A 26,291-nucleotide genomic window follows, 5' to 3' on the forward strand; every position below is an offset into this window, starting at 1 on the left:
CAAAGGGTACAAGAACGCAGAGTCAAAGGGGCACATTCACCCCATTGTTTATAGCAGCATTATCAACAATAGCCAAACTATACAAAGAGCCCAAATGTCCCCATCAACTAATGAATGGATAAAGAAGGTGTGGTGTATGTACACACACACACACACACACACACACACACACACACACACACACACACGGAGTATTACCCAGCCATCAAAAATAATGAAATCTTGCCATTTGCAACGACATGGGTGGAGCTAGAGTGTATTATACTAAGTGAAATAAGTCAGTCACAGAAAGACAAATACCCCATGATTTCACTCATAGGTGGAATTTAAGAAACAATGCAGATGAACATGTGGGAAGGAAGGAAAAAAAGATTGGGAAACAAACCGCAAGAGGCTCTTAATGATAGAGAACAAACAGGGTTGCTGGAGGGAGATGAGTGGAGGATGGGCTAGATGGGTGATGGGCATTAAGGAGAGCACTTGTAATGGGCACTGGGTGTTATATGTAAGTGATGAATCACTAAATTATATGTATTAACCAGCTAGAATTTAAATAAAAAGTTGAAAAAAACCCCCAGCATTATGGTTTTGAGATTCATCCATGTTATTGCATATATGACTAGTTCAATCCTTTTAATTGCCAAGTAGTGTTCCATTGTATGGATAAGCCTTAACTTACTTATTCATTCACCTGTTAGTAGACATTTGGGTTGTCTGTAATTTTTGGCTATTGACCATTCACGTACAAGTGTTTTTGCGGACATGTGTTTTTATTTCTCTTGGGTAAACACTTAGGAGTAGAATTGCCGAGTCATATGGTAAGTGTATGTTTAATTTGAAAATAAACTGCCAAATTGTTTTCCAGAATCACGGTACCATTTTATATTTGCATAAGCAATCTCTGAGAGTTCCCAGTTATTTCACTTCTTTGCCAAAACTAGATATTGTCAGAATTTAAAATTTAACCATTCTAGTGGGTGTGTAGTGGTAGTTCATTGTGGTTTTAATTTGCATTTCCCTGGTGACAAACGATAGGAAGCAGTTTTTCATGTACTTATTGACCAATGGGTATTTTCTTTTGGGCAGTGCTCAAATCTTTTTGTTGATGTTGTATGTTGAATTTTTTTCTCTTATAATTCTGATTTAAGAATGCTTATTTATAGATTCAAATCTTTTGTCAGGTATATGTACTGAGAAGAGTTTCTCTCAGTCTGTTGTTTACCTTTTCATTTTTTTAACATTATCTCTTAATGAGCAGCAGTTCTTAATTTGAATGAAGTCCAATTTATTATTTTCTTCTTTTATGGTTCATGCTTTTGATTTATCTGAGAAGGGCTTTACTTTTCCCAAGGTCAGAGTTTTTCTCATTCGTTTTATTTTGGAAGTTTCATATTTGGGTCTGTAGTTCATTTCAAGTTTTGGGTACCTGGAAGGTATAAGGGTCAAGGTTATTTTGTTTGTTTTGCATATGGATGTTCAATTTTTTCAGTACCATGTATTGAAAGATGATCCTTTTTCAGGTGAATTACCTTGGTGCTTTTGTCAAAAATCTATTGAATATGTATGTGTGGCCTTATTTCTGGCCTCTATTCTGTTTCAATTATCTGTATCTGTAGGCTAACACCATACTGATTTGAATCCTGCAGTTTTAGAATAAGTCTTGAAATCACATAATGTAAGACTTCCAAGTCTTTTCTTCCCAAAATTGTTTTGGCCATTCTAGGTCTTTTCCATTTCTGTGCAAGTTTTAAAATCAGCTTGTTAATTTCTACAAAAAAAAAAAAAAGGATGGGATTTTGATGGGATTGTATTGCATCGATCAATTTGGAGAAGAATTGACATCTTAACAGTATTGTGTCTTCTGATCTGTGAACATGGTATATCTCTTCAATTATTTAGGGCTTTAAAAATTTAATTCAGCAGTGTTTTGTAGTTCTGACACATATTTTAAATTATCCCTAAATGTTTCAGATCTATTGACACCATTGAAAATGGTATTTGAAGGGGCGCCGGGGTGGCTCAGTTGGTTGAGTGTCCGACTTCAGCTCAGGTCACGATCTCACGGTTCGCGAGTTCGAGCCCCGCGTCAGGCTCTGGACTGATGGCTCAGAGCCTGGAGCCTGCTTCCGATTCTGTGTCTCCCTCTCTTTCTGCCCCTCCCCCATTCATGCTCTGTCTCTCTCTGTCTCAAAAAAATAAATAAACATTAAAAAAAAATAAAAAAAAAAGAAAATGGTATTTGAAAAAAAATTCATATTCTCAGTACTAATTGCTAATTTATAGAAATACACCCAAGTTTTGTGTATTGACCTTGTATTTTGCAACCTTGCTAAACGCGCTTACTGGTTTAGTCCTTTTTTTTTTTTATAGGTTCCTTGGGGATTTCATGTTGTATGCAACATGTCCCAAAAAGAAAGAAAGCTATATTCACCTTCCTTGAGAATGGCTAGTGTTTCCCCACTGCTGTGGCTAATTCAAAGGGCCAAGCATATATGTAACTATAAAACATTCAGTTTTTGGTTTCACCTGAATTGCATTCATTTGGGTTGAAATCTTGGGAAAGGTAAGTACTAAATTCTTGTGGTTCAAATGTTAAAAGAATAATATTAATTAGAAGGTTTTTATGAATTTCATTGTGGTGAAATTTGATAGCATTTGTTTTGCTTTCAATAGGACTGACTTGACTTTCAAAGATTTCAGATTTCTTTTTGAGGCTTGTGTATCCGTATCAAGACCATCTCTTATCAGTGCTTTTTTTGGATTTTACCTCTTGGGATACAAACACACATTTATACGTGTCTACATCTATACGTATCTACATCTATATATCTATATCTATTTCTATATCTGTAACTTGTGGAGTTTTGATAAGGACTTTAATGTGCATTTATATGGTGAATGCTTATTAAGCATGGACTATTTGCCAGATCTCGTACTGGCTGCCATGGATACAGTTGGGGGCAAGACTGAAATGTACGTATGCTGTCTTTATGGAGCTTACATTCTAGCAAGACAGTGGGACGTTGAATAAATGGTTATACAAATTATGGAATTACAACTTGATAAGTGCTGTAAAGTCACTGTTTATGAATAAGAATTCTAGCCTAGATCGGGAGGATCTGTGGGTCGGAAAAGACTTCCCTAAAGAAGTGACATTTAGCTACACTCTGGTCATTGAATTCGAAAAGGTAGGTTTGGGGGTGGCATTTCCACACTGCCTTAGTGGTCATTAGTAGACTTAAGCCAAGAATCATGGATTAATTCTTTTTTCCTACGTGTGTTAGCAGCTACTTCCACAGCTCTTAAATCATGGTAACTTGAGTGCATCTGAGAGGATGTATCAGGCAGATTTGCATCCAACAGGTAGTAATTTTGATATGTCTTGTAACCAGAATTTTATTCTCCTGTCCAGGGATGATGGACTGTGTGTACTCAGTTATACTTGATGCCGTAAAGTTGCATTTGACTATCGTGAATATAAATATTTAGGAGAATTGTAGGTAGTACACGGTTATCTTTCTTCAGATGTTACAGGTCTCATTTTGTATCTTTTAGATTATCTTTATTCTGAGTAATATATTTGGCTCTGAGTAAGTCCTGAAAGATTACATGAAAGAGGCATAAGAACAAAAATCCATGTTCCTTGCTTGCGTCAATTTTATTTTGCCCGTTTGTGCATCTCAAGTATTGGTTTCAGAAACAAATAATTTGGAATATCACTTTAGTAATTAGTAGACATAACAGTGATAATGTAATTCCTTGAGAATCTGCCTCCCAACTTGTAGGCAAATAAGAATAAGTGGTTAAATTTAATGAGCCAGGTTGACCTACTTTGCCAAAGGTTATGTATATTTTAATAGTTTGAATGAATTTTTTAAGCACGTGTCATACTAGGTTTTAGTTGTGTGTATGCATACCTGTATTTCCTCCTCTCTTTATTCTGTGGTACTATTTTTGAGGAATAGTGGGTGCTTGGGGCGCCTGGGTGGCTCAGTTGGTTAAGTGTCCAACTTCAGCCCTGGTCATGATCTCGCGGTTTGTGAGTTCAAGCCCTGCACTGGGCTCTGTGTTGACAGCTCAGAGCCTGGAGCCTGCCTTGGATTCTGTGTCTCCCTCTCTGCCCCTGCCCCATTTGCACTCTGTCTCTGTCTCTCTCTCAAAAATAAAAATAAACATTACAAAAATTAAAAAGAAATGGTGCTCCATACGTCTTTTTTTTTTTTTTTGATAACTTTTTTTTTTTTTAATTTACATCCAAATTAGTTAGCATATGGTGCAACAATGATTTCAGGAGTAGATTCCTTAGTGCCCCTTCCCCATTTAGTCCATCCCCCCTCCCACAACCCTCCCGTAACCCTCAGTTTGGTCTCCATATTTATGAGTCTCTTCTGTTTTGTTCCCCTCCCTGTTTTCATATTATTTTTGTTTCCCTTCCCTTATGTTCATCTGTTTTGTCTCTTAAAGTCCTCATATGAGTGAAGTCATAGGACTTTTGTCTTTCTCTGACTAATTTCGCTTAGCATAATACCCTCCAGTTCTATCCATGTAGTTGCAAATGGCAAGATTTCATTCTTTTTGATTGCCGAGTAATACTCCATTGTGTATATATACCACATCTTCTTTATCCGTTCATCCATCGATGGACCTTTGGGCTCTTTCCATACTTTGGCTATTGTTGATAGTGCTGCTATAAACATATAAACATTGGGGTGCATGTGTCCCTTTGCAACAGCAGACCTGTGTCCCTTGGATAAATACCTAGTAGTGCAGTTGCTGGGTTGTAGGGTAGTTCTTTTTTTAGTTTTTTGAGGAACGTCCATACTGTTTTCCAGAGTGGCTGCACAATGCAAAAGAGATCCTCTTTCTCCACATCCTCGCCGGAGTTGTTGCCTGAGTTGTTAATGTTAGCCATTCTGACAGGTGTAAGGTGGATGTTTGTTTGTTTTTTTTTAATGTTTTATTTATTTTTGAGAGAGAGAGGAGAGAGGGGGAGACCTCGTGTGTGCATGAGCATGAATGGGGGAGGGGCAGAGAGAGAAGGGGACAGAAGATCCGAAGGGGGCTCTTCGCTGACAGCAGCGAGCCCCATGTGGGGCTTGATCTCGTGAGTCATGAGATCTTGACCTGAGCTGAAGTTGGACGCTAAGTCAGCCGAGCCACCCAGGCACCCCTTTCCTCCTCTCTTTATTCTGTGGTATTATTTTTGAGAAATAGTGGGTGCTCCATATGTATTTCTTACATGAATGATGTGTGGGTGGCCAGTTGAATAATTCACTCCAGAGGAGATTCCCTGCTTTGTTCTGTTCTAAGTGTTACCTGGTGCCAACCGTTTCTTTTTGGTTTCGTCGACTTTGCATGGAGATTTACGTTGCCTCCAGCTGCTGGATCACCACTTAACCCTCTGCTTGAACTAATGAAAACCGCAGTTAGTTAAGAAATACTTGTTTTCCAGATTATTTTCCCTTGATTTTTGTGATTTAACCTATTCACCCATATGTATCTTTAGCCTTTGTGGTGCACTTGTGACATCCTGCTGACCTGGGGAATGTGAGGAAGGCAATACCTTAAGGGCGTTGACCAAAGTTTAAGGTGTTGGTTATAACTAATGAGGTTTGGAGCTATCTCAGTTCAGGCTGCTAAAACAGAAGTGCGTAGACCAGGTGGCTTCTAAACAACAGACATTTATTTCTGACACTTCTGGAGTCTCCACGTCTGAGATGAAGGTGACAGCATGGTTCGTTCTGGTGAGAACGCACTGTTAGGGTGCAGAGAGCTGTCTTTTTGCTGTGTCCGTGGTTGGTTGGAGTGGGTGAGCGATCTCTGGGGTTGCTTTATGTATATGTATGTATATGTATATGTATATGTATATGTATATGTATATGTATACGTATATGTATATGTATACGTATACGTATACATATGTATATACCTATGTAGTTTTTTAAGTTTATTAATTTAGTTTTGAGAGACAGAGAGAGTATATGTACAGGCGTGCAAATAGGGGAAGGGCAGAGAGAGGTTGAGAGAGAGAATCCCAGGCAGGCTATGCACTGTTAGTGCAGAGCCTGATGCAGGGGTTTAACTCACAAACCATGAGATCATGATCTGAGGGGAAATCAGATGCTTAACTGACTGAACCATAAGAGCCACTCCCATAACCCATTCAGGAGGACTCCCCGCCTCATGACCTAATCACCTCCCAAAGGCCGCCACCACCTGATGTCATCACCTTGGCGATTTCAACTTCAACATGAATTCTGGGGGGACGCAAATGTTTAGTCCATACCTGGGGGTTACCTTAGTTTGTTTTTTATTCATTCATTCTGTCTTCTTTCTCCAGTAGAATTTGTATCAAAGAAATAATAGCGAACAGGGAATAATACTGTGTTTAAAATTTATCTTGGTTCTTTGTGCAGAGGTGGAAGGTCAGGGCTATCGCTTCTGGTAACGCACGTCAGCTTGCCCTCTTCCCACAGCTTTTCTGGTGCTTGTTCGAACAGAATCACTTCCTGTTTTGCATTGCTCCTGGGCACATTGCTTTTCCCTCCGGAACTGTCCTCCGCTGTTCCGTACTCCTCTTGCTGTCCTTCCCCCTGGCTTGTGAGCTCATAGGCCAGGATTATCCTGTTTTCCATCTTTATGTCTCCATAAGGGCCTCATTTGCAGGAGGTCAGTAACTTTATATGCCCCCTCAGCCTCCTCGGTACCTACTCCACATAGCTCTGTAGCTGAGTGTGGCTGGATAAAAGCACAGAATTGTGCCAACGGTTCACTCTAAATTGAGAAACACTAACCTGGAGCGGACCCTGAACACTTCCAGCTGCTCATTCTATTTTCCCTGCTTCCTTCCTTTTCTCCCTCTGCCTTCTCAAGCCTCCTTCTTCCTTTTCCCTCTTAGCTGATGATCTTGCCTTTTATTCATGAGAAAAATAGAAGGAATCCAAAGATGATGTCAACAGCTTTCGGTCCAGGACTCCTACCTGCCTCCCTGCAGACTGGGAGCAGAGTGCTGGCAGTGTAGGTGAGTTCCCAGGGCTGATCTGGATGGCTGTGTGGCAGGCAGGGGTGAGGGAGGGCTGCGACCCAGTGGGGGAGCAGGCTGGGTGTCTCCATTGGGGATGTGAGCCGTGTCCATCCCGGTGGGGGAGGGCTCCGCTCCCGAGGCCGACCTCTCTGCTTGAGCATTAGGATCCAGTCCTCACCTGTTCACCTGTTACCTTTCTGGATAGGACCATTCTCGTCATCATTAAAAAAACGTGCTGTTACTTCTCACATTTAACCAAACCATTCCTGTTTGGACCCCCTTCCTCCCTGCAGCCACTGCCCCAGTCTGCTTTTCCTCTTGAGGAAACTCCTTGCCAGAGTTTTGTTCTTGGAGTCTGCAGTCTCTTTCCTTCCCTTATTATTATTATTTTTTAATGTTTATTTATTTTTGAGAGAGAGAGAGAGAGAGCATGTGTGGCAGAGGTGGAGAGAGGGGGGATCAGAGGGTCCGAAGTGGGCTCTGTGCTGACAGCCAAGAGCCCGATGCGGGGCTCAGACCCACGAGCCGTGAGATCATGACCTGAGCTGAAGTCGGATGCTCAACTGACTGAGCCACCCGGATGCGCTTCTCTCCTTCCCTTATTAACATCCGGTGTTGCCTGCATCCAGTGGGCTCTGTCTTGCGGAGTCCAGTGGTTATGGCTCAGCCCTCTTCTTACTGCCCCACCGTCATCTTCATGCCTTCTTGCCACCTGTGAAACTGGGCCCCAGAACTCACAGGGCACCCCCCTCTACCTACACACACACACGGACACTTGATTTTCCTTTGCCTTCTCGTCTCCCTGATATCTAAGCACTGACACCTGTTGTGGGTTGTATTTTGTCCCCCCCAAAAGGTACATTGACGTCCTAATCTCCAGAACCTGTGAATGTGACTGTATTTGGAAATAAGGTCTTTGCAGACGTAATCCAGTTAAGATGAGGTCACCAGGGCTGGCCCTAATTCAATATGGCTAGTGTCCTTATAAGAAGAGGACAAGAGAGATGGACACATGGAGGGGAGCCAAGGATTGCCAGCAACACCAGAAGCTGGGAGAGCAGCCTAGAACAGATTCTCCCCTAGAGCTTTCGGAGGGAGTGTGGCCCTGCCGACACTTGATTTTGGACTTCCAGCCTCCAGAATCCGAGAGAATAAATTTCTGCTGTCTAAGCCCCCCCGGTTTGTGACACTTTGTAACGGCAGCCCCAGGGGACCAGTGCAACCACTCTTTTCATCCACAGTAACTTCCTCATTGCTTTCAGCCTGTCTCCTGCCTTCAAATTATCATCCATAGTCTGGAGTTTCCCAAATTGATGTCCTCCGTGTGGACCTCTCCCCTAACTCCCTGACTCACGTGTCCCAGTGCATTTCCCAGTGCCTGTCTCAAACGTGCCGTGCCCGGAGCGGGCTCTTCCCCTCCAAACCTGTCCTTTCCTGCCCTTGCTATTTCCAGTGGTAGCTCTGTTCTTCCAGGTGGTCAGGCCAGAAATCTTGCAGAAACAAGCCTTTATTTCCTTGTTTTGCAAATAAATCTGGCTAAATTGGTTGCTTGGGCTCATTTTTGACTCCCCATTTCTGCTGACATCCTAAATGTGATCTCTCTGCCAATCTTACAGCTGCTATCCCAGAGTCCCTTCTCACATGCCCACTGTCACACCTGTCTAGCTAGGGGTTGTCGTCACCCTCCCAGGAACTTCAGAGGCTTCCTGACTGGTGTCTGCTTCCATGTGTTTGTGTCCCTCAGGTTGCTGAGCGAGTGCTCCTGCTGTGACTCTGCTGAGTGGGTTACCACGCACCCTTCTTCAAAGCCCCCAGGGCTCCTCGTTGGCCTCGGGCCCCATAGCGGCCCTGAAGCCTCTGCATGGTGTGGGTGCTGCTACCCTTTGCCCTCTGAGCTCCTTGCCCTCTTCCTGGCTTGTTCTGTGTCCCTGGCACTTCCCTACCCCCTCATGCTCCCTTGGGGCCTTTGCTTCTCCTTGGAATCCTCTATATAAATAAAGGACAGCGGGGTGCCTGGGTGGCTCAGTTGGTTAAACGTCTCAGCTCAGGTCATGATCTCTCAGTTCGTGGGTTCAAGCCCTGCGTCGGGCTCTGTGCTGATAGCTCAAAGCCTGGAGCCTGCTTCAGATCTCCCTCTCTCTCTGACCTTTCCCCACTCATGCTCTGTCTTTCTCAAAAATAAATAAACTTGGGGCGCCTGGGTGGCTCAGTTGGTTAAGCGGCCGACTTCGGCTCAGGTCATGATCTCGCGGTCCGTGAGTTTGAGCCCCACGTCGGGCTCTGTGCTGACAGCTCAGAGCCTGGAGCCTGTTTAAGATTCTGTGTCTCCCTCTCTCTGACCCTCCCCCGTTCATGCTCTGTCTCTCTCTGTCTCAAAAATAAATAAACGTAAAAAAAAGTTTAAAAAAAAATAAATAAACTAAAAAATAAAGAAAAATAAAGAAAAATAGAAAAATAAAAAAAAAATAAAAATAAAGAAAAATAGAGAAGAAAAATAGAGAAGAGTGATTGTATATGTTAATAATATACAATTAATAGTATGTATATGTTGCATACAATTAGTAACATAATGTATGGGTTGTATATAATTAATAATATAATATATACATTGTATAAAATTAGTAATGTAATTCCTTCCTCCCTCCCTTCCTCAAGTCCGTCCGGTGTTTGTCTGCCCTCCCTACGATGTCTTACCTCTGACACTACTTCTCTGTCTTCTCTCCTTGGCACTTAGGACAATCTAATATTCTATGTCTTGTGCTGATGGATTTGAAAAATTAACTGGTTCCTGTTCTAGAATATAAATAAACCTTATGAGGATGGGAACTTTGGCCCCTTGGGTCACTGCCGAATCTTAGAACCTCGGAGAACGTCTGCCATGTGGTAGGCGCCCCATAAGATCATAATATTTGTTGGATAAATGGATTGACAACACATTTGAGTGGAATGTGCTATTTTTATAATAGTTAATGTTTATTTTACCATTGTGAGTGTGTGTGTGTGTGTGTGTGTGTGTGTGTGTGTGTGTATGTTTGCTTTCTTTTTTACTTTTAATTATGATAGTTTTAAAACCTGGAGAATAGAGAGGATAGTGTAACAAGTACCCCACATATGCATGATCTAAATTTAACAGTTATTAGTATTTTGCCTTTTTTTGCTTCATCTAATTTGGGGGTAAATTACAGACATTGTGACACAGGCACTTTTCTAACATTAAGGACGTACCATACCATTAACATGCCTACTGAACCTGACAGTGAATCTTTGTTCTTTGATACATTCTGTCCATATTCAAATTTCCTCATTGTCTCAAAATGTCTCTTCCAGCTGGATTGTTCAAACCAGACTCTGGTGAAGAGCCACTCATTGTATTTGATCATATCTTCTTCTTCTTGTTATCTTTTTTTGAGAGAGAGAGCGTATGTGTGAGCACACGCATGGGCGGGAGGGGGGCAGAGGGAGAGACAGAGAATTCCAGTCTCCACACCCAGTGCAGAGCCCAGTGCGGGGCTTGATCCCACGAACCGGGAGATCATGACCTGAGCTGAAATCAAGAGTCCCGACACCTAACAGACTGAGCCACTCAGGCGCCCCTCTTTTTTTTTTAAATAATAAAAACCCACTGAGAATTCCTGGGATGGTGATTATCGCCCCCCATCCTGAAGGGAGGAACCAACACTGTAGGAAATCACTCAGAAGTCACACAGTCCCAACACCTCTGGCCAAAACAAGAAGGAGAAAAATCATTCCCCTGAATATTGGTCAGGCTTTGTTCATCCAAAAAGGCTTGGGAGGACAGACACAGAAGGGACCCTCGCGTGACCCTGGGGGTGGGATGGCGGTGTGCTGGACCCCAAGCTGGCTTCTTCACAAGCTGGGGGAGACACAGATCCACTTCTCTGGGGTTGGAGTTCTTGGTCACCGGGCTCATTTCTTACCCTTGATGAGGCTGTCACTGCCCCAGGGAAAATTTCCATTCTGTAGGTCCAAGACAAGTTTGTCAGTAGTGAGGTAGATACAGTTCTCTGATGAAGCCATCATCTGGGAGATGTTCTGGGCTGCCCAGACTTTGTGTGGTCTGATACAGCCAGGGTTCCTGCTCAGGGCTTCTTCAGGGTGAGCAGGTTGGGGTCAAGGGTTCACACAAGGTTTGGTCTCAACCCCTGTCCCCATCCTTACTCCTCTAGCCCTTCTTTGGGCTGTCAGATCCAAGGTTATGCTCAGATAGCTCATGCCCGGTCCCACGTTGGTCCCCACCTGTGGACCCGCTTGCAGGCAGCTGCTGTATTTGGTCGTATCTTCTACGTCTCTCTTCCTCCAGACGGGGTCTCCCCCTCTTCTCTCACCCCCTCTCTTGCCTTTTTGTCCCCTGTGACACTGACTTGTGGATCACTGTTTTGTGAAATGTCTCACCTTCTGGATTCTTCTGATTCCTTCCTTCCAAAGTTGTTGAACTCGTTCCTCTATCCTATGTATTTTCTGTAAACTCAAGTGAGTTTTAGTGGTCTGTTTGAATTGAGTTGAATAATATTTTATCTTTGAAGCTACTTCTCTGTGGCCACGTGCAGCTTTGGGACATACCCTCGTGTTAACAGAGGGGTACTTTTCCTCTTTTGAAAGGCCTAGCATTTGCATGAAGGTAGCATAAGAGCCTGGATCTGTGTTTACTGTGACAATTTGATTTTAATACATTTGGTGTTGACCTCTTGGGGTGATGACTCCCTCGACCCATAGTTCCCTGGTACCCTACCATGGAGGGAGTCCTGTGGGTCCTCCAGGGCCCAAGAGGAAGTTGCAGCCTCCTGGGAGGCTCTAGGACCCCTGCTTGTTTCAGGGGTAGAATGGAGAGCTTTGTTCTGGGTTAGGTGGGGTTTCTGGTAGGCTCTACTTCACCGCCCCCCCCCAACCCCCCCCCAAGACCCACATTTGGCAAAGAGAAAGCACGTGTTGGGTTTCCCATTATTTTCCCATGTGAAAGTCAGGTCTCCCCTGCTGGTGACCTGTCAGGGGCTGGTGGTGGTCACCTTGTCCAGGAGAGGAGTTGAAGGTTCTCCAGAGGCAGAGAGCATATGCTGTTGTCTCCGTGCCTGGTCTTCTGTGACTGCTTTCACCTGGCTTTTTATGGTATTTCCCCAGCTAGGATAATGAATTTCCTTGAGGGGCAAAAGTAGAAAGCTGTAAATTTTCTGCAGAATGTATAGACTAGAGGATTACTAATGAATTCTAGAGCTGGAGAAGACATCTAAGGATTTAGGATACTATGTAGGATAGAAAATTTAATAATGAGCTGAATTTATTTCTTTGGGTCCTGGCTTCTAAACAGTTTACAGGTTACCCTTAAACAACATGGGGATGAGGGGAGCCACCTGCCCCCCAGTGCGGTCAAAAATCCACAGCATATACCTTTTGGCTCCCCCAAAACTTAACTACTGTAGCCTACTGTTGAAGCCTTACTGATCACATAAACAACCAATTAGCATGTGTTTTGTGTGCTATATGTATTATATACAGTGTCTTTACAATAGGGCAAGCTAGAGAAAAGGAAAAATTATTAAGGAAATCGTAAGAAAGGGAAAATACATTTATAGCACCGTACTGCATTATTTTTTTTAAGTTTTATTTGTTTACATTTGTTTACACCCAACGTGGGGCTCTAATTCACAACCCTGAGATTGAGTCGTGTGCTCTTCCGACAGAGCCAGCCAAGTGCCCTAGCACTGTATTGTGTTTATCGAAAACAGCCCGCATGTGAGTGGACCCATGCGGTTCATAACCCACATTGTTCAAGAATCCGCTGTATTTTTATAGCGTAAACATACCTCGTGGACTTATTGTCGATTGTGTGGTAGCACAGGTGTTTGGAATATGTTACTTTAGCTCTTACTGGTTGTGATTTAGGAAGTACTTCTATTACCAAAATGGCATTTTAAGGAAAAGCTACCCTCACCGACTGTAAGGCCAAATTATGACCTTTTCATCTCTTTCTTTGTAACACAGGAAATCTGGGATCCTCTTATGCAGTGGCTGGGGAAGCATGTGGATCCTGAAGGAGTAATCAAGTCCAGCAAGCTCTCCCTTAAGTTTCTTTCATCCTACACGTCCAACATAGAAATCACCCCATCTGCTCTACCCGTGGTGACTGACGTGGAGTCCTTCTTATCAGAGAATTTTAACTTAGAGATCTACCGACAAAATCTGCAGACAAAGCGACTTGGAAAAGTAATTCTGTTTGCCGAAGTGACGCCCACCACGATGAACCTTCTGGACGGGTGAGTTCTGGCCAGACATCGTGCGCCGGCTCAGAGGAGTCTCATTATATCGATTGTTCTGTCTAACCAGTGCTGGGGGAGAAGGGGTAAAGATGACGAAGGAGAGTTCTCATCAACCCATTAGCAAGGTGGGAATACCCTTGTCCTGTCCGAGGTAAAGCGCAGGGAGAAAAATTAAATAACGATTTCCTTGATCACAGATTTGTATTTTAAAGCAGGGGGATTTTGTACATCGTGACCCACTTCCTTTAGTATCAGGCCTTTCAGATGATCCTTGGCGAAAGAACTTTATGAAAAAATGTCTTTAACAGGTGGCATTATTACTCAGGCCATCATTTGATTTTTTGTATTGCTATAGCCAGTGTTAAACATTTAGTTGAAAATGTTCTGCGGGAGCACTAGGATAGCAAATCTGCACGACACGTATGCTGCGTTATCTGGAAACGCAGTGGAGATTTCGTACTTTTGGAAACCTGTTTTGATATGTTCCCATCCAGCACATTTTGTCGGCACTCTGCCGTCCCATTCGGATGTTCAAGATTTATTATTCCTGAGTTTTCCTTCTTATTTGTTCTGTCTCGTGGACTTTTAAAAAAAAAAAAAAAGTTTATTTAAATTCCAGTTAGTTAACATACGGTTTTGGGTGTACAATGTAGTGATTCAATACTTTCGTACCTCATCCTGTGCTCATCACGACAAGTGCATCCTTAATCCCCATCACCTATTTCCCCCACCCCCCACCCGACCACCCACATGTCCTCTGCAGTTAAGTGTCTGTTTCTTGGTTTGCCTCTCTGTTTTTTTCTCCCCTTTGCTCGTGTTTCATGGACGTTGGTTAAAGGTTAAAAAATGGCAAACAGATGAAAGGATTTTTTTTTTTAACTCTTAAATTAGTATTAATCAGTACTCTTCTATTGAGATAGTTTAAAACGTAGGCTTATAGAAGGAGTGAATAAGAAAGACATCTTCCCGGGGCGCCTGGGTGGCTCAGTCGGTTGAGCGTCCGACTTCGGCTCAGGTCACGATCTCGCGGTCTGTGAGTTTGAGCCCCACGTCGGGCTCTGGGCTGATGGCTCAGAGCCTGGAGCCTGCTTCCGATTCTGTGTCTCCCTCTCTCTCTGCCCCTCCCCCGTTCATGCTCTGTCTCTCTCTGTCTCAAAAATAAATAAATGTTAAAAAAAAAAAAAAAAATTTAAAAAAAAAAAAAAAAAAAAAGAAAGACATCTTCCCTCAACATGGGACTAAAATTTCAGGAATGTTAAGACTCCAAAAGAACCATTGGATTTACAGTTTCTAGGCATTTTCTTTCATAGGACTGCACAATTAGATGCATAATTCAATGCAGGGAAATATTTGGGGCTTTCTTAATAATTTCTGGAATTCGGTAATATGTTGATACGGTATGTTGAAATGATACAATACCTTAGTATTTTCTTGACTGTCCTGCTCACACCTACTCCCTTCTCATGGAACTGGCAGTTTTATGTGGGGATAGTATGTAGAGAAAGCACCAGTGTAGTGGAATTGGTAGAGCGAGGCAGGTGTAGTGGGAAGGGGAATATGAGCCATGGTCATGAACAGTTCTTGTTTGCTGTTTTTTCTTGTGTTGTCAGGTACTTTCATTTTTCAGCGTTCCCACCCTCTCCCGCCTCCCCTCCTTCCCAGTTCCCTGTTCTCAGATGAGCAGGAAAAAGCCTGTGTTGGTATATGGAACGATCATTACTTGCCTGTGTGAACTCTGTGATAATCCTTTGTTACTCAAGAGAACACTATATTGAAAATATTGAAAAGGTGACCTATTATTATTATATTTTCCAAATAAAAAAGCAGACATAGTACTTAAGATAAGGTTTGGAGAGATTAAATTTAAATAGAAAAATATTGGCACGTCTTGTCTGTTTTTGTTGGACAATCAGCAAAGAATATTTTATGTTGGGATGATCTTGAATTAGTGGAATGACGGCCTCTGAGCTTATATAGCGGGCAGTGCATTACTAAGAGGGCTCTGAGCCCTTTCGAGGGCTGGACTGTGTCTCCTGTGTAATCAGATGGTTGGGTTTCTTTATACCCTGGTGAGCATGTGTTTTAGGATAGAAGAAAAATGCCATGTAAATACACCTGCTTTAGTGCCCTTGGATCTTGGTAAGTTCCTTTTTGATATTGAACTTTTGTTTTTTGTTTTTGTTTTTTTTTTAATTCTGTCTTAAGCAACTCGGGTCTGTAAAAATGTGTAGGTGAGCTCAACAGTAGTGGAGTCAGAACCTTCTGGAGGATAGTTTTTATCTTTACCAAGGAAAAAGAATATTTTGACCTTTCCGAGGGCATTTGGGAAGCTTCTTTGTTTCTTTTCTTGTCTGGTCTCTGTAGAGCACAGAGAATGAAATGGCTTTGATGATTAATGATTAATCCCTCCGCCTGGCACAGAGCGGATATTGAATAAATAAATAGTGGCTGCTCCGTGTAACTTACAGATGTCTTCTTCCACTGCTCGTGTGGGTCCCGTCCTAACACTAACAGATAAAGTTACTCACTGCAGCCTCGTGAGTCAGCAAGCCCGGTGAGAAGTTCCTGGGGGTGGGGTGGATGGACCGTAGCCTTTTTTAGGAGAAGGACTTTGAAGTGGTCACCTTGGTGTCAGAAACTCAGTTGTGCACAAAGGGACCATGAGATAGATACGTGAAATATATGGCTTATCACTCTCTGAGAGTAAGACCGAGACCATTTCTGTAGCTAATACTCTATTTGATCCCACGTGGGCCGTCCTCATGGAAGCACAGTCTATGGTCGTGGTAATAATGATAATAATAGCAACTAACATGTATTAGAAGCTTTTATCTTCCAGCCACTGGTGCTGCGTATGTTACACATATCCATCAATTTCATACGTCATCTTTTAGTGCCTAGGGCCATCAGAGTCAAACTCTAGTATCACACCAGCATGTAGGAAGCTACGTATCACAATTTACTGAATTGTTCCTGTGGACTGACCACATCAATAAGTCCAGGGCAAGAAGACTTTTCAAAACTGTGGCCTGGGTTTGAACTCTGTGTGTGCCTCTCTCTTTACATCTGTTACCTCTGTGGCTCTTTCCTTATAGTCTGGAATAGAAGTAAAATGTAAATTAGATACTCTTTATTATAAGGTTTCTAAAGTCCTTTTTCTGTGCCCCTCCTCACCCACGGCGACTTATAGCAGCTAAAAATTGGGAGTTCTCTTCCCGAGAAGGGAGGGGGAAAGGACGCAGTGGGGAACAGCCAGCAATTTCTGCCACAGTCCCAAATATCTGTGTTGCACCTTTTTCCCCGTTTCCAAAACTCTCACCCCCTCCTCCAGGAAGATAGCCCTGCCAGTCTACTTGTTTATTTCCTCTCGAGCAGATTCAGGATCTCTGGGGATGGAGTCTTCTTACTCAGGGCTGGACGTGGCTCCCTGAGGTCTGGCGGTCTGCTGGTTAAAACAGACGTGTTCTCAAGGGCACCTGGCTCAGTTGATTAGGCTTTCGACTCTTGATTTCAGCTCAGGTCATAATCTCACAGTTTTGTGAGTTCGAGCCCCGCATTGAGCATGGAGCCTGCTTGGGATTCTCTCTCTCCCTCTCTCTCTCTGCCCCCTACCCCACTCACACCCTGTCTGTCTCTCTGTCTCTCTCCCTCAAAAAAATAAATAAATAAAAACTAAACTACAAAAACCCCCAAACCACAAACGCAGGCATGTTCTGTGTCCCCAGCATGCCTGTGCACTGTGCTGCTGTGGGTGAAGTGGCGACCACGGAGTACCCTAGGCGGAGAGAGGAAAGACTCCCTGAGCTGGTGGTAGGCAGGTTTCCCGGCTGTGTCTGGCAGCCCTGGTTCTGTTCTCCAGGAAGGTCTCTCTCGCCTGGTGTCCGTGGGGTCATGGCCTTGCCTCTTGGGGAGGTCTTAACTGCACCACGTCTGAGATGTGCATCAGAGGGGCTGGGCGTATGGCATCCACTGTCTATGAGGGTTTGGGCTCTGGGTATTGTTTTGAGGGTGAACAATCACAGCCTTTTCTAGGTCAGCCTTATGGTTTCCATGGAGATAGAAGTTTCTAAAGACTTTAGTAGGCCTCTGATGGTTCCGTGTGACTAACCGTCAATGATCTTATCAGGACAGAGTGTTTCAGTCTAAAAACTCTGGTCTTTCAAAGGCCTCGATACTCTGCTCATCCCCTTCTCTCCCAGTTAGATGGTGGCTCCCGCGGCTGAATGAAACGGTGGCTTGGATGAAAAAAGGCCAGGCCCTCCCTGACATCTTTGGCACGAGGCTCCAGGCTGTCTTTGCCGAAGCACCTGTCTTAGCACCTACTGGGGCTGGCGAGACAGCCCCATAGGCTCCATCGTAGATTGCTGGTTGCCAACCGAGAGCCCCTCTTATCAGGTCTCTTTTCTTCTGCATCCTTTGAGGTCAGTTAGCTCTAGTGGAGATCATTTCTCTTTCGGTGAACTTTGCCGAGGGTGTCAGGAAGGACTGACAAACACTGACATTGTACATTTTCAGAGTTCTTTTTTTAAAAAAATTTTTTTTTTCAACGTTTTTTATTTATTTTTGGGACAGAGAGAGACAGAGCATGAACGGGGGAGGGGCAGAGAGAGAGGGAGACACAGAATCGGAAACAGGCTCCAGGCTCCGAGCATCAGCCCAGAGCCTGACGCGGGGCTCGAACTCACGGACCGTGAGATCGTGACCTGGCTGAAGTCGGACGCTTAACCGACTGCGCCACCCAGGCGCCCCATAGAGTTCTTTATTGCAATGGTACAGCTTCTAACAGGTGCATGGTCTTCTTCCCAAGCTATAGAAAGCCAGGCCTCTATTGAATGCTTTTTCTTTTTAAGTTTATTTATTTTGAGAGAGAGAGAGAGGGAGAGCGCGAGAGCACGAGAGCGCAAGCAGGGGAGGGGCAGAGAGAGAGAGGGACAGAGAGAGAATCCCAAGCAAGCTCCGCACTGTCAACACAGAGCCTGAGGTGGGGCTCGAACCCATGAATCGTGAGATCATGACCTGAGCTGAAGTCAGACGCCCCTCTTTTGAGTGCTTTGCTACTGCGTGACGATAGTGGTCTCCAGTTATGAGCCCCTGAGACCCATTTCTCTCCAGCTGCTCCCTGCCTCGGTCCTCCACGTTAGACTGCAGTTTTAGGCCTTGTTTTTTGGGACAAGTGTAAATCCAAACCCTGGGGCACACCCTATTCAGGTACCAATTTCTAGGTCACTTAGGATTAGACAGGTATTTCCAAATTAAAGTGTTTCAAGCAGGATTGAAGTTTATTTCTCTGTCCTATAGGTGAGGTAGGCTGAGACAGGCAGCCCAGGGGTGGTCAGTGTGTGGCCCACAGTGTCAGGGACGCAAGTGAGTTGCACTGTCACCCTCAGCAAGGGGTCTAAGAGCAGCCCAGGCATTTATGTTCTTGTTCTAGCCAGTAAGCAGGAGGATGTGTATGGAGGGTGTGCCTCACTCTTTATGGACTCTTTCCAGAAATCGCTCATGACATTTTTGTTTATACTCTAGGGCTAGGATCTAGGCACATGACCATATCTACCTGCAAAGAAGGTGAGGAAATTAATATGGTCTTTATACTCAGTATCCATGAATCCACTGCAAATCAGGGTCCTTGTGCTAGGGAGGAATGGAGACTAGATATCAGAGAACAATTAGAAGTCTTTGTCCCAGGCATGGACTTTTTATTTGTCAGACTACTAAGAAAAATAGCTGGGGGCCTTTAAGTTGTATCCACATGAGGATAGCCCCAGTGTCTATAAGGTTTGAAATCATCGGTGAAAATAATTTATTTGAATAGTAACACCAGTTCTGTTTCATTGCTTACTCAATGCCATTAGAGGTGTTTTTCTTATGTTACTAGTGTAAATCTAGGACGATTTGGAAATTTCTCTTCTGACAACTATTTTGGAGGGCATTGTGCTTTCTTCTTTGACTGCAAACCCAGTGAAATGACTGTGGCCCTGAGACAGACACTGAAAGCTTTCATTTGACCTCAGGGTATGAAATCAGGCTGGTCCAAAGGCCATGAACCCCTGCCACCTTCACCTCCTTCCTGTAACCTGTGAAATTTATTTTATTTTATTTTATTTTATTTTATTTTATTTTATTTTATTTTATTTTATTTTATTTTATTCATTTTATTTATTTAATTTATTTTATTTAATTTATTTCATTTTATTAATTTAATTTAATTTTATCTTCTTTTATCTTTTTAAATGTCTATTTATTTTTTTTATTTTTATTTTTTTTATTTTTTATTTTTTAATATATGAAATTTACTGTCAAATTGGTTTCTAAATGTCTATTTATTTTAAGAGAGAGAGAGAACAAGCGAGCAGGAGAAGGGCAGAGGGAGAGAGAAAGATCCCAAGGAGGCTGCATACTGTTAGTACAGAGTCCGACACGAGGCTTGAACCCACAAACCACAAGGTCATGACCCGAGCCTAAACCAAGAGCTGGTCTCTTAACCGACTGAGCCACCCAGGAGCCCTTAACCTTTGAATTTTAAAGGTGTGTTAATGGACAGTTGGGTGGCTCAGTCGGTTGAGCATCTGACTTGGGCTCAGGTCATGATCTTTACGGTTCTTCGGTTAGAGCCCCGCATCGGGCTCTGTGCTGACAGCTCGGAGCCTGGACCCTGCTTTGGATTCTGTGTCTCCCTCTCTCTCTGTCCTTCCCCACTAGTGCGCGCTCTCTCTCTCTCTCTCTCTCTCTCAAATAAATAAACATTAAAAAAATAAGAAAAAATAAATAAAGGTATATTAGTAATTCAGTAGAGGGCGGGGGAGCTCTGGAGAAAGGGAGTAATCAGGGGAGATAAGGGGGCTGCTTGCTAATAATTAAATCAAGACAATTGAAGGGCTTGTGGGCTTCCCTCTCCAAAAATAAAAAGTGAAAGCCACTTTTTATTATTATAAAATAAAAGAATGAGTGAGCGATGTTCCCCCAAAAGTCTGACTTGGCTGAGCTACCCATCCAGTCTGGTTAGAATAGATAATTTCACCCTGTATCCCCTGCTCCAGTCATTTTCTTGGGCATGTGTTTCTGACCATGACATGTATTTTCTACTCTATTGTCAGGGTAACCTTTTAGATGTGATGCTGGTGTTGATTGCCTTTAGACACCTTTCTTTTTCTTTCTGCCCTATTTCCTGGTAGGTTTCCCTGTGACCAGTTAGCTCAGCTTGTTGGATAGAGTCCCCAGGGCGTGGATTCGGTACTCTGTCTGGCCCAGTGAACTTTATTGTGTCCCATAGTCACATCCTACAGCTACGCACCACAGAAGCCATTTGCAAATGTGAGCTCTTGGTGGTGGTGGGGTCTACGCAAGGGGGTATGGCAGGCCACTGAATCCATCGCCACTGCTGGGAGAAACACTTCCAAGTGGCGTGGTCGGGGTGCCACACTCTGTCTAATCTGTTAAGTGATGATTGGCCCTCTGCTGTGGGGAAGGCGTTAGGCCTAGACCATGGAGCACAGAGCTTGGGGGTAGCTGAGTTGTGGTCATTTTGGAACTGCCACTTATTAGACTTTGACTTGTGTCATCTTTTTGATGACTTTTACCAGGTCATTTGAGATATTGAAATAACTCACGTGTGAAGCCACAGTTTATGGAGTGGTAGATGAGGACAGACTTGTTCATACTGATTTCCTCTGCATACTTCTATATCCTCAATAAACTGGTCAAGGGTGGGCTCTTTTATTTGCAAAGGATAATACGGATTTCCTTATTAAATAAGTTTATTTTCTTAGTATTGTTTTAGGCCCTTGATTTCTCAGAGGCATAAGTTTGGCCTTCATCATTGATGGGATAAGCATTTATGGAGTGCCTTCTATATGCCAGGCACTCTGTTAGGCCCTGGAGGGAGAGTGATGGGGAAGGAACTACCCAGCCCTTCCAGTGCATCGGAAGAATCAGATGCCCGTGCTGTTCAGTTCACACAAGCCGCGTGTGCCCTTCTTGTTCTGAGAGCTGGGAGTTTGGGCAGAGAGAAGTGGGCGCGGTAGATGATGTGATGTAGGGAAGGCAGTAGACTGGTCACTGAATTGTTTTTGAGCAGGTACTATGTGTCGGGCATCATTCCTGCTACCACAGATCTCCGGGTCTGGTAGGGGAAGATGCTGGCACTGAAGATTTTGTCACCAGGTAGCTCTGTACCCTTGGCAGTGTTCCTGCCCTGGTTCTTGCTTTCCTCAGCTGTGAGGTCTGGGCCGCTGGACGCTCCCTCCATGTGAGCAGACTCGATCGGGCCATCTTCCCGAGTCTGCCCTTTCCACCAGCCAGCCTTTCTGTCTTTCCGTAACCTCCAGCGCCTTTAGAGGGCTGAAGTGGTTTTGCGAGTTGGGCTCCCGTCGTTTGAGAAAACGTTGTATGGGAGACCATTGCCTTTCTACGGGCAAAGGGAATGAAAAGGAAAAATCATCCTATAACATAGTTTTTGCAGACATTTGGGGGAAATCGCATTGCGGAGAATGGCCACCATCATTTGAGAAGGTATTTTTGTTTCAGAGTTTGGGGCCAATCCCAGCTTTTTGCCTCTGTGCGTGTGTGTCTCCTCAGTCCCAAACGTCTCTTCCCCCTTTTCTGCTTTTCTGGTTCTGCTCCCCTAACTTGCTCTCCTGCACACCCTCCTCCCCTGAAGTCGAGGCCTGAGAGACAGAAATTGGGCTGGAACTAATTTAATGGCTGAGTGACCTCACAGTAGAGAAACAGCCGGATCCTAATAGGGGTCTTTGTCTACATTTCCACCCTGGCTGGTAGCATGCCCGTCAAGAGTCAAGCTAGAGACACAGGTGGAAGCGATTAGACCTGTCATAAGGTTTGAAAAATTGATTCTGGAGGCGAAGTGAATAGATTGAACTTGACAGTGTTGTCCTAAAGATTCTAAGGGAAAATTCTGTAGTTTAATTTGAAATCCCTTGATTATTCATTAGTTTTCCAGATGGCTTTTGTTGATGTTTTACATATTAATGCCTGTATTGTGTTATTGGTGTACTCTTAATGTGCACGTAGGTAACGAGCAAAGAATAAATACGTGGTAAGTGTCCCAAATTAATGGGATGTTGGTGTAATCGTGAAGTAAAGGGTTTTTAAAAAGTTGATTGCTTTGGAATAATTACTCTGAGCTCTTTTATGGGCCGGTTTGGTGCTTTTAAAGTGGAAATTATTGAGGAATTTTAAAGAAACCTTTATTTTGATGTTTACTTCTAAACTAAGGTTTAGAACAGAACTCCAGCCTTTGACTCTGGAGGTCATGACTGAAGGGCTGTTCTGGCAAGTTCTCCATCAAATGCTTCCCCCCCCCCCCCGCCCCCAGTTCAACACCTGAATAAGTTAACCTTTCATGTGCCAAGCTCCTGGAAGTGAACTATGAAGTGGCCTATTATTTTCCAGAGATGCCTCCCCATCAGTTTTTAGTGTTTGAGAATGTCTACTTTCACGTTCTGTAACTGATTTTTTCAGGCAGGGTAAACTTATTGTGAGGTTTGACATTTTATGGTGGTTACGGTGCGTTCTGTGTAGATGGCGTTTTCATTGGAATTGGACCTTCTTTGACTCTCTCTCCTCGTTCAGCCACATTTAACTGTCCGACGACCTGAAGCGTCCCAGGTCTTACTGTGCGGGAGAGTGAGGGTGAGTGTAGCCGTCAGGCCGATGCCTTGTGAACAGCCAACAAAGGACAGGCTGCCCAGCCGTGACGGCGGTTCTGCTGTGCCCGGCACACGGGGGAGGTTCTTCCTCTGGAACCTTCTTCCAAACACACAGCACAGTCCTTTGCATGTTCTCAGTGGTAGTGGTCTCACTCTTTTGAGAGTATACCAGGCTTTTAGCAAAAACAAAACAAAACAAAAAACAACAAAACAAGGTGTACCCCTTGTGCGCAGTATTTGCAAAAACAACTAGTTCCCGTGGCTCACTCGTTTCTCCCTTCCTTCCTTCCTTCCTTCCTTCCTTCCTTCCTTCCTTCCTTCCTTTCTTGGGTATTTATTTATTTAAATTGATTTATTTTTAAGAGAGAGAGACAGAGCATGAGAGGGGCAGAGAGAGAGGGAGACACAGAATTTGAAGCAGGCTTCAGGCTCTGAGCTGTCAGCACAGAGCCTGACGTGGGGCTCGAACAAACTGTGAGATCGTGACCTGAGCCTAAGTCAGATGCTTAACTGACTGAGCTACCCAGGCACCCCCCCCCCCCCACCATTTTCCCCCCACTCATTTCTAGTTACTGAGGATAGACTCTTGGTTTGACCTAAGGGCTTAGATCTCGGGATGGGATATTACTGTCCTGGGTTGGGATTCCAGTTCTGCCTTTTACTATTTGAGTGACCTTGGGTAAATCAGAGACCATTCAAGCCTCCACTTCCTTATCCATATGATGTAGCTGGTAATAGTCTCTGCTTTCTTCTTCTTCTTCTTTTTAAATTCAGTCGCTCAACTAATTTGTCTTCAGCACCAGCCATGTGCAGGCCTTCGGGGTAGGCTCTGGGATCCAGTGGGGAGAGGCAGCAGTCATGCAAGACCTTCCTTCCAGGAGCCTGCATCCACCCCACTATCTGAGGAGGATGTACTGAGATATGTCTGCAAAGCTGTCTGTACAGAGCTTATAGTTTTGAAAAATTTTTAATGTTTATTTATTTTTGAGAGAGAGAGAGAGCGCGAGTGAGCAGGGGAGGGGCAGAGAGAAAGGGAGGCAGAATCTGAAGCAGGCTCCAGGCTCTGAGCTGTCAGCACAGAACCTGATGCGGGACTCGAACTCACGAGCCATGAGATCATGACCTGAGCTGAAGTGAGCCACCCAGGTCCCCCATCAGCACAGAGCTTATATTGACTGCACTGTCACTATCATTTAAACTTCGGTGTAATCCTTTTTTTTTTTTTTTCTCTTTTTGACCTTCATCAAGCCTTCTTCAATGGCAGTGTGTGCGTGTCCATGAAACAAATCAACATTGTCTTCACCCCAGATTGTAATATGTGTTTTCTTGGGGTGGAGTTTTTGTTGAAGGTTTTGGCAGTTTTTTCTCATCAGACAAGAAGCATGATGGCTCATCACGAGTTACTATTTTGCCAAAAATGTGTTATTTTAGTCCAGCTTTTCTTGAAAGATGAGAAAACATAGTCGGTTGTCCATGTTTGTGTTGCCCTTAAAATATGCAGAACGAGTTCCCTTTCTTTTTTTTTTTTTTTATCAAGCTTTCTCTATTTTAAAATGTTAATAATTTATCATTTTCTTAGGCAACAGCGATCATTTGGAAAAAGCTGGAACGTCTCCCCTTGGAACATTTTCGTTGGTCCCACGGATATGCCTTGTGCATAGCCATGATATGCGCATCTCTTCCTTGAGCCCCTGAACCTCTTGTACCAGTTAGAAGTGCTTGTGTGTGATGATGCTTCGCTGTCTTCAATTGCTTGAAACATCTCAGATACTTCTTACCCCGCAGAGTTGCTCAACTGTATGCAGCACTTGATATTCATTTTGTCAGATGCCTCTGTTCCGTTCGAATGAGTAATAAAATACCACCAAGGGTAATAAAGCCAAGTTTGCGGTTGGGAAAGGCCTTCACTAAGATGGTGATAGGGAACTCCCTAGGCTTGTTTTTTCCCCGGTTCAGATACATCTTAGAGGGAAAGCCGAGGGTTAACTACAGTTGAGAAGCGAGCCGCGTCCCGTGGTGGTTGGGACTGTTTTTTCTCTCAGTTATTGAGGGCAGAGGAGTTATTTCTTAGCGACAGGGCCGTGTACATGCCCTGGGCGGCCCAGAGTGGGCGGATGAGCAATCTGGCTTACACTGGCCAGGGCATCATGGGTACCGACAGCATCTCAGGTCTCGGAGCGTCGTTGGCGAATTCCATGACTTCCCATCTGAAAATGAGCAAAGTGTAGTGATATCCACTCATGGGAATGCTGCCCATGTTGAAAGGGCCAAAGGGAGTCAGTGAAATGCGGAGCCCTGTGCTCAGTCTCTGACGTGAGTGGGTGGTGCGTGCTGGTTCCGTCTCCTCTTTGTCTGCCTTCTAACATGGGTGCTTTCTCCAGATGGAGACGTCTGATGGCCACCTGCTTGGAAACTGCAGAAATGAACCCTGAGAATATGTTCCAAGGTTCTGATGCAGTAAAAAGTGTACGATAAGAAAACACCATTTTAATTTTTTTTAATGTTTATTTATTTTTGAGAGAGAGAGAGAGAGACCCCAAATGTGATTGGGGGAGGGGCAGAGAGAGAGGGGACACAGAATCTGAAGCAGGCTCCAGGCTCTGAGCTGTCAGCAGAGAGCCTGACGCAGGGTCCTCATTCACAAACCATGAGATCATGACCTGAGCCAAAGTCGGATGCTCAACTGACTGAGTCACCCAGGCGCCCCAGAAAACAGCATTTTAAAAACTTGGTTAGGTGACAACATGAATAAGGACATCGTGCTAAGGGAGAGAAGGGAGAAAAAGATCAGTACTGTGTGATATAACGTATATGTGGAATCTAAAAAAGCCAGGCTCGTTAAAAACAGAGTTAAATGGTGGTTACCAGGGAATGAGGGGTGGGAGACTTGCACAGATGTTGTTTAAGGGACAAACTTGCAGGGCATCTGGGTGGCTCAGTTGGTTGAGCGTCTGGCTTTGGCTCAGGTCGTGATCTCACATCACAGTTCGTGGGTTTGTGCCCTGGGTTGGGCTCTGTGCTGACAGTTCAGAGTCTGGAGCCTGCTTTGGATTCTGTGTCTCCCTTTCTCTCTGCTCCTCCCCTGCTTGTACACTCTCTCTCTCTCTCTCTCTCTCAAAAATAAATAAACATTTAAAAAAAAGGTACAAATTTGCGACAAGTAGTCCCCAAGCCCTCAAATAAGTCCTCATGCTCTAATGCCTGGCACGGTGAATATCGACAACAGTATCACATAACCGCCAAACTTGCTTAGAGACTTAGAACCTAATTATTCCAACTGCTAAAAAGAAATGATAAGTAATGGGATAGAGGGGCCGACTATTGCTGCAA

At 44.0% G+C, this 26,291-nt stretch overlaps 1 protein-coding gene across 5 annotated transcripts in view; it reads left to right on the forward strand.

Moving 5' to 3' along the window:
- HLCS (holocarboxylase synthetase) overlaps positions 1 to 26,291 on the forward strand; it is a 237,683-nt gene that overhangs the window by 66,939 nt on the left and 144,453 nt on the right. For all 5 annotated transcript variants that reach the window (XM_042956672.1, XM_042956670.1, XM_042956671.1 and 2 more), the window contains one exon: positions 13,022 to 13,293. In XM_042956672.1, the coding sequence (XP_042812606.1) occupies positions 13,022 to 13,293 (272 nt within the window). The remainder of the gene's footprint in view (positions 1 to 13,021; positions 13,294 to 26,291) is intronic.

Source organism: Panthera tigris, chromosome C2 (assembly GCF_018350195.1).
Source record: "Panthera tigris isolate Pti1 chromosome C2, P.tigris_Pti1_mat1.1, whole genome shotgun sequence".
Lineage (NCBI taxonomy): Eukaryota > Metazoa > Chordata > Mammalia > Carnivora > Felidae > Panthera > Panthera tigris.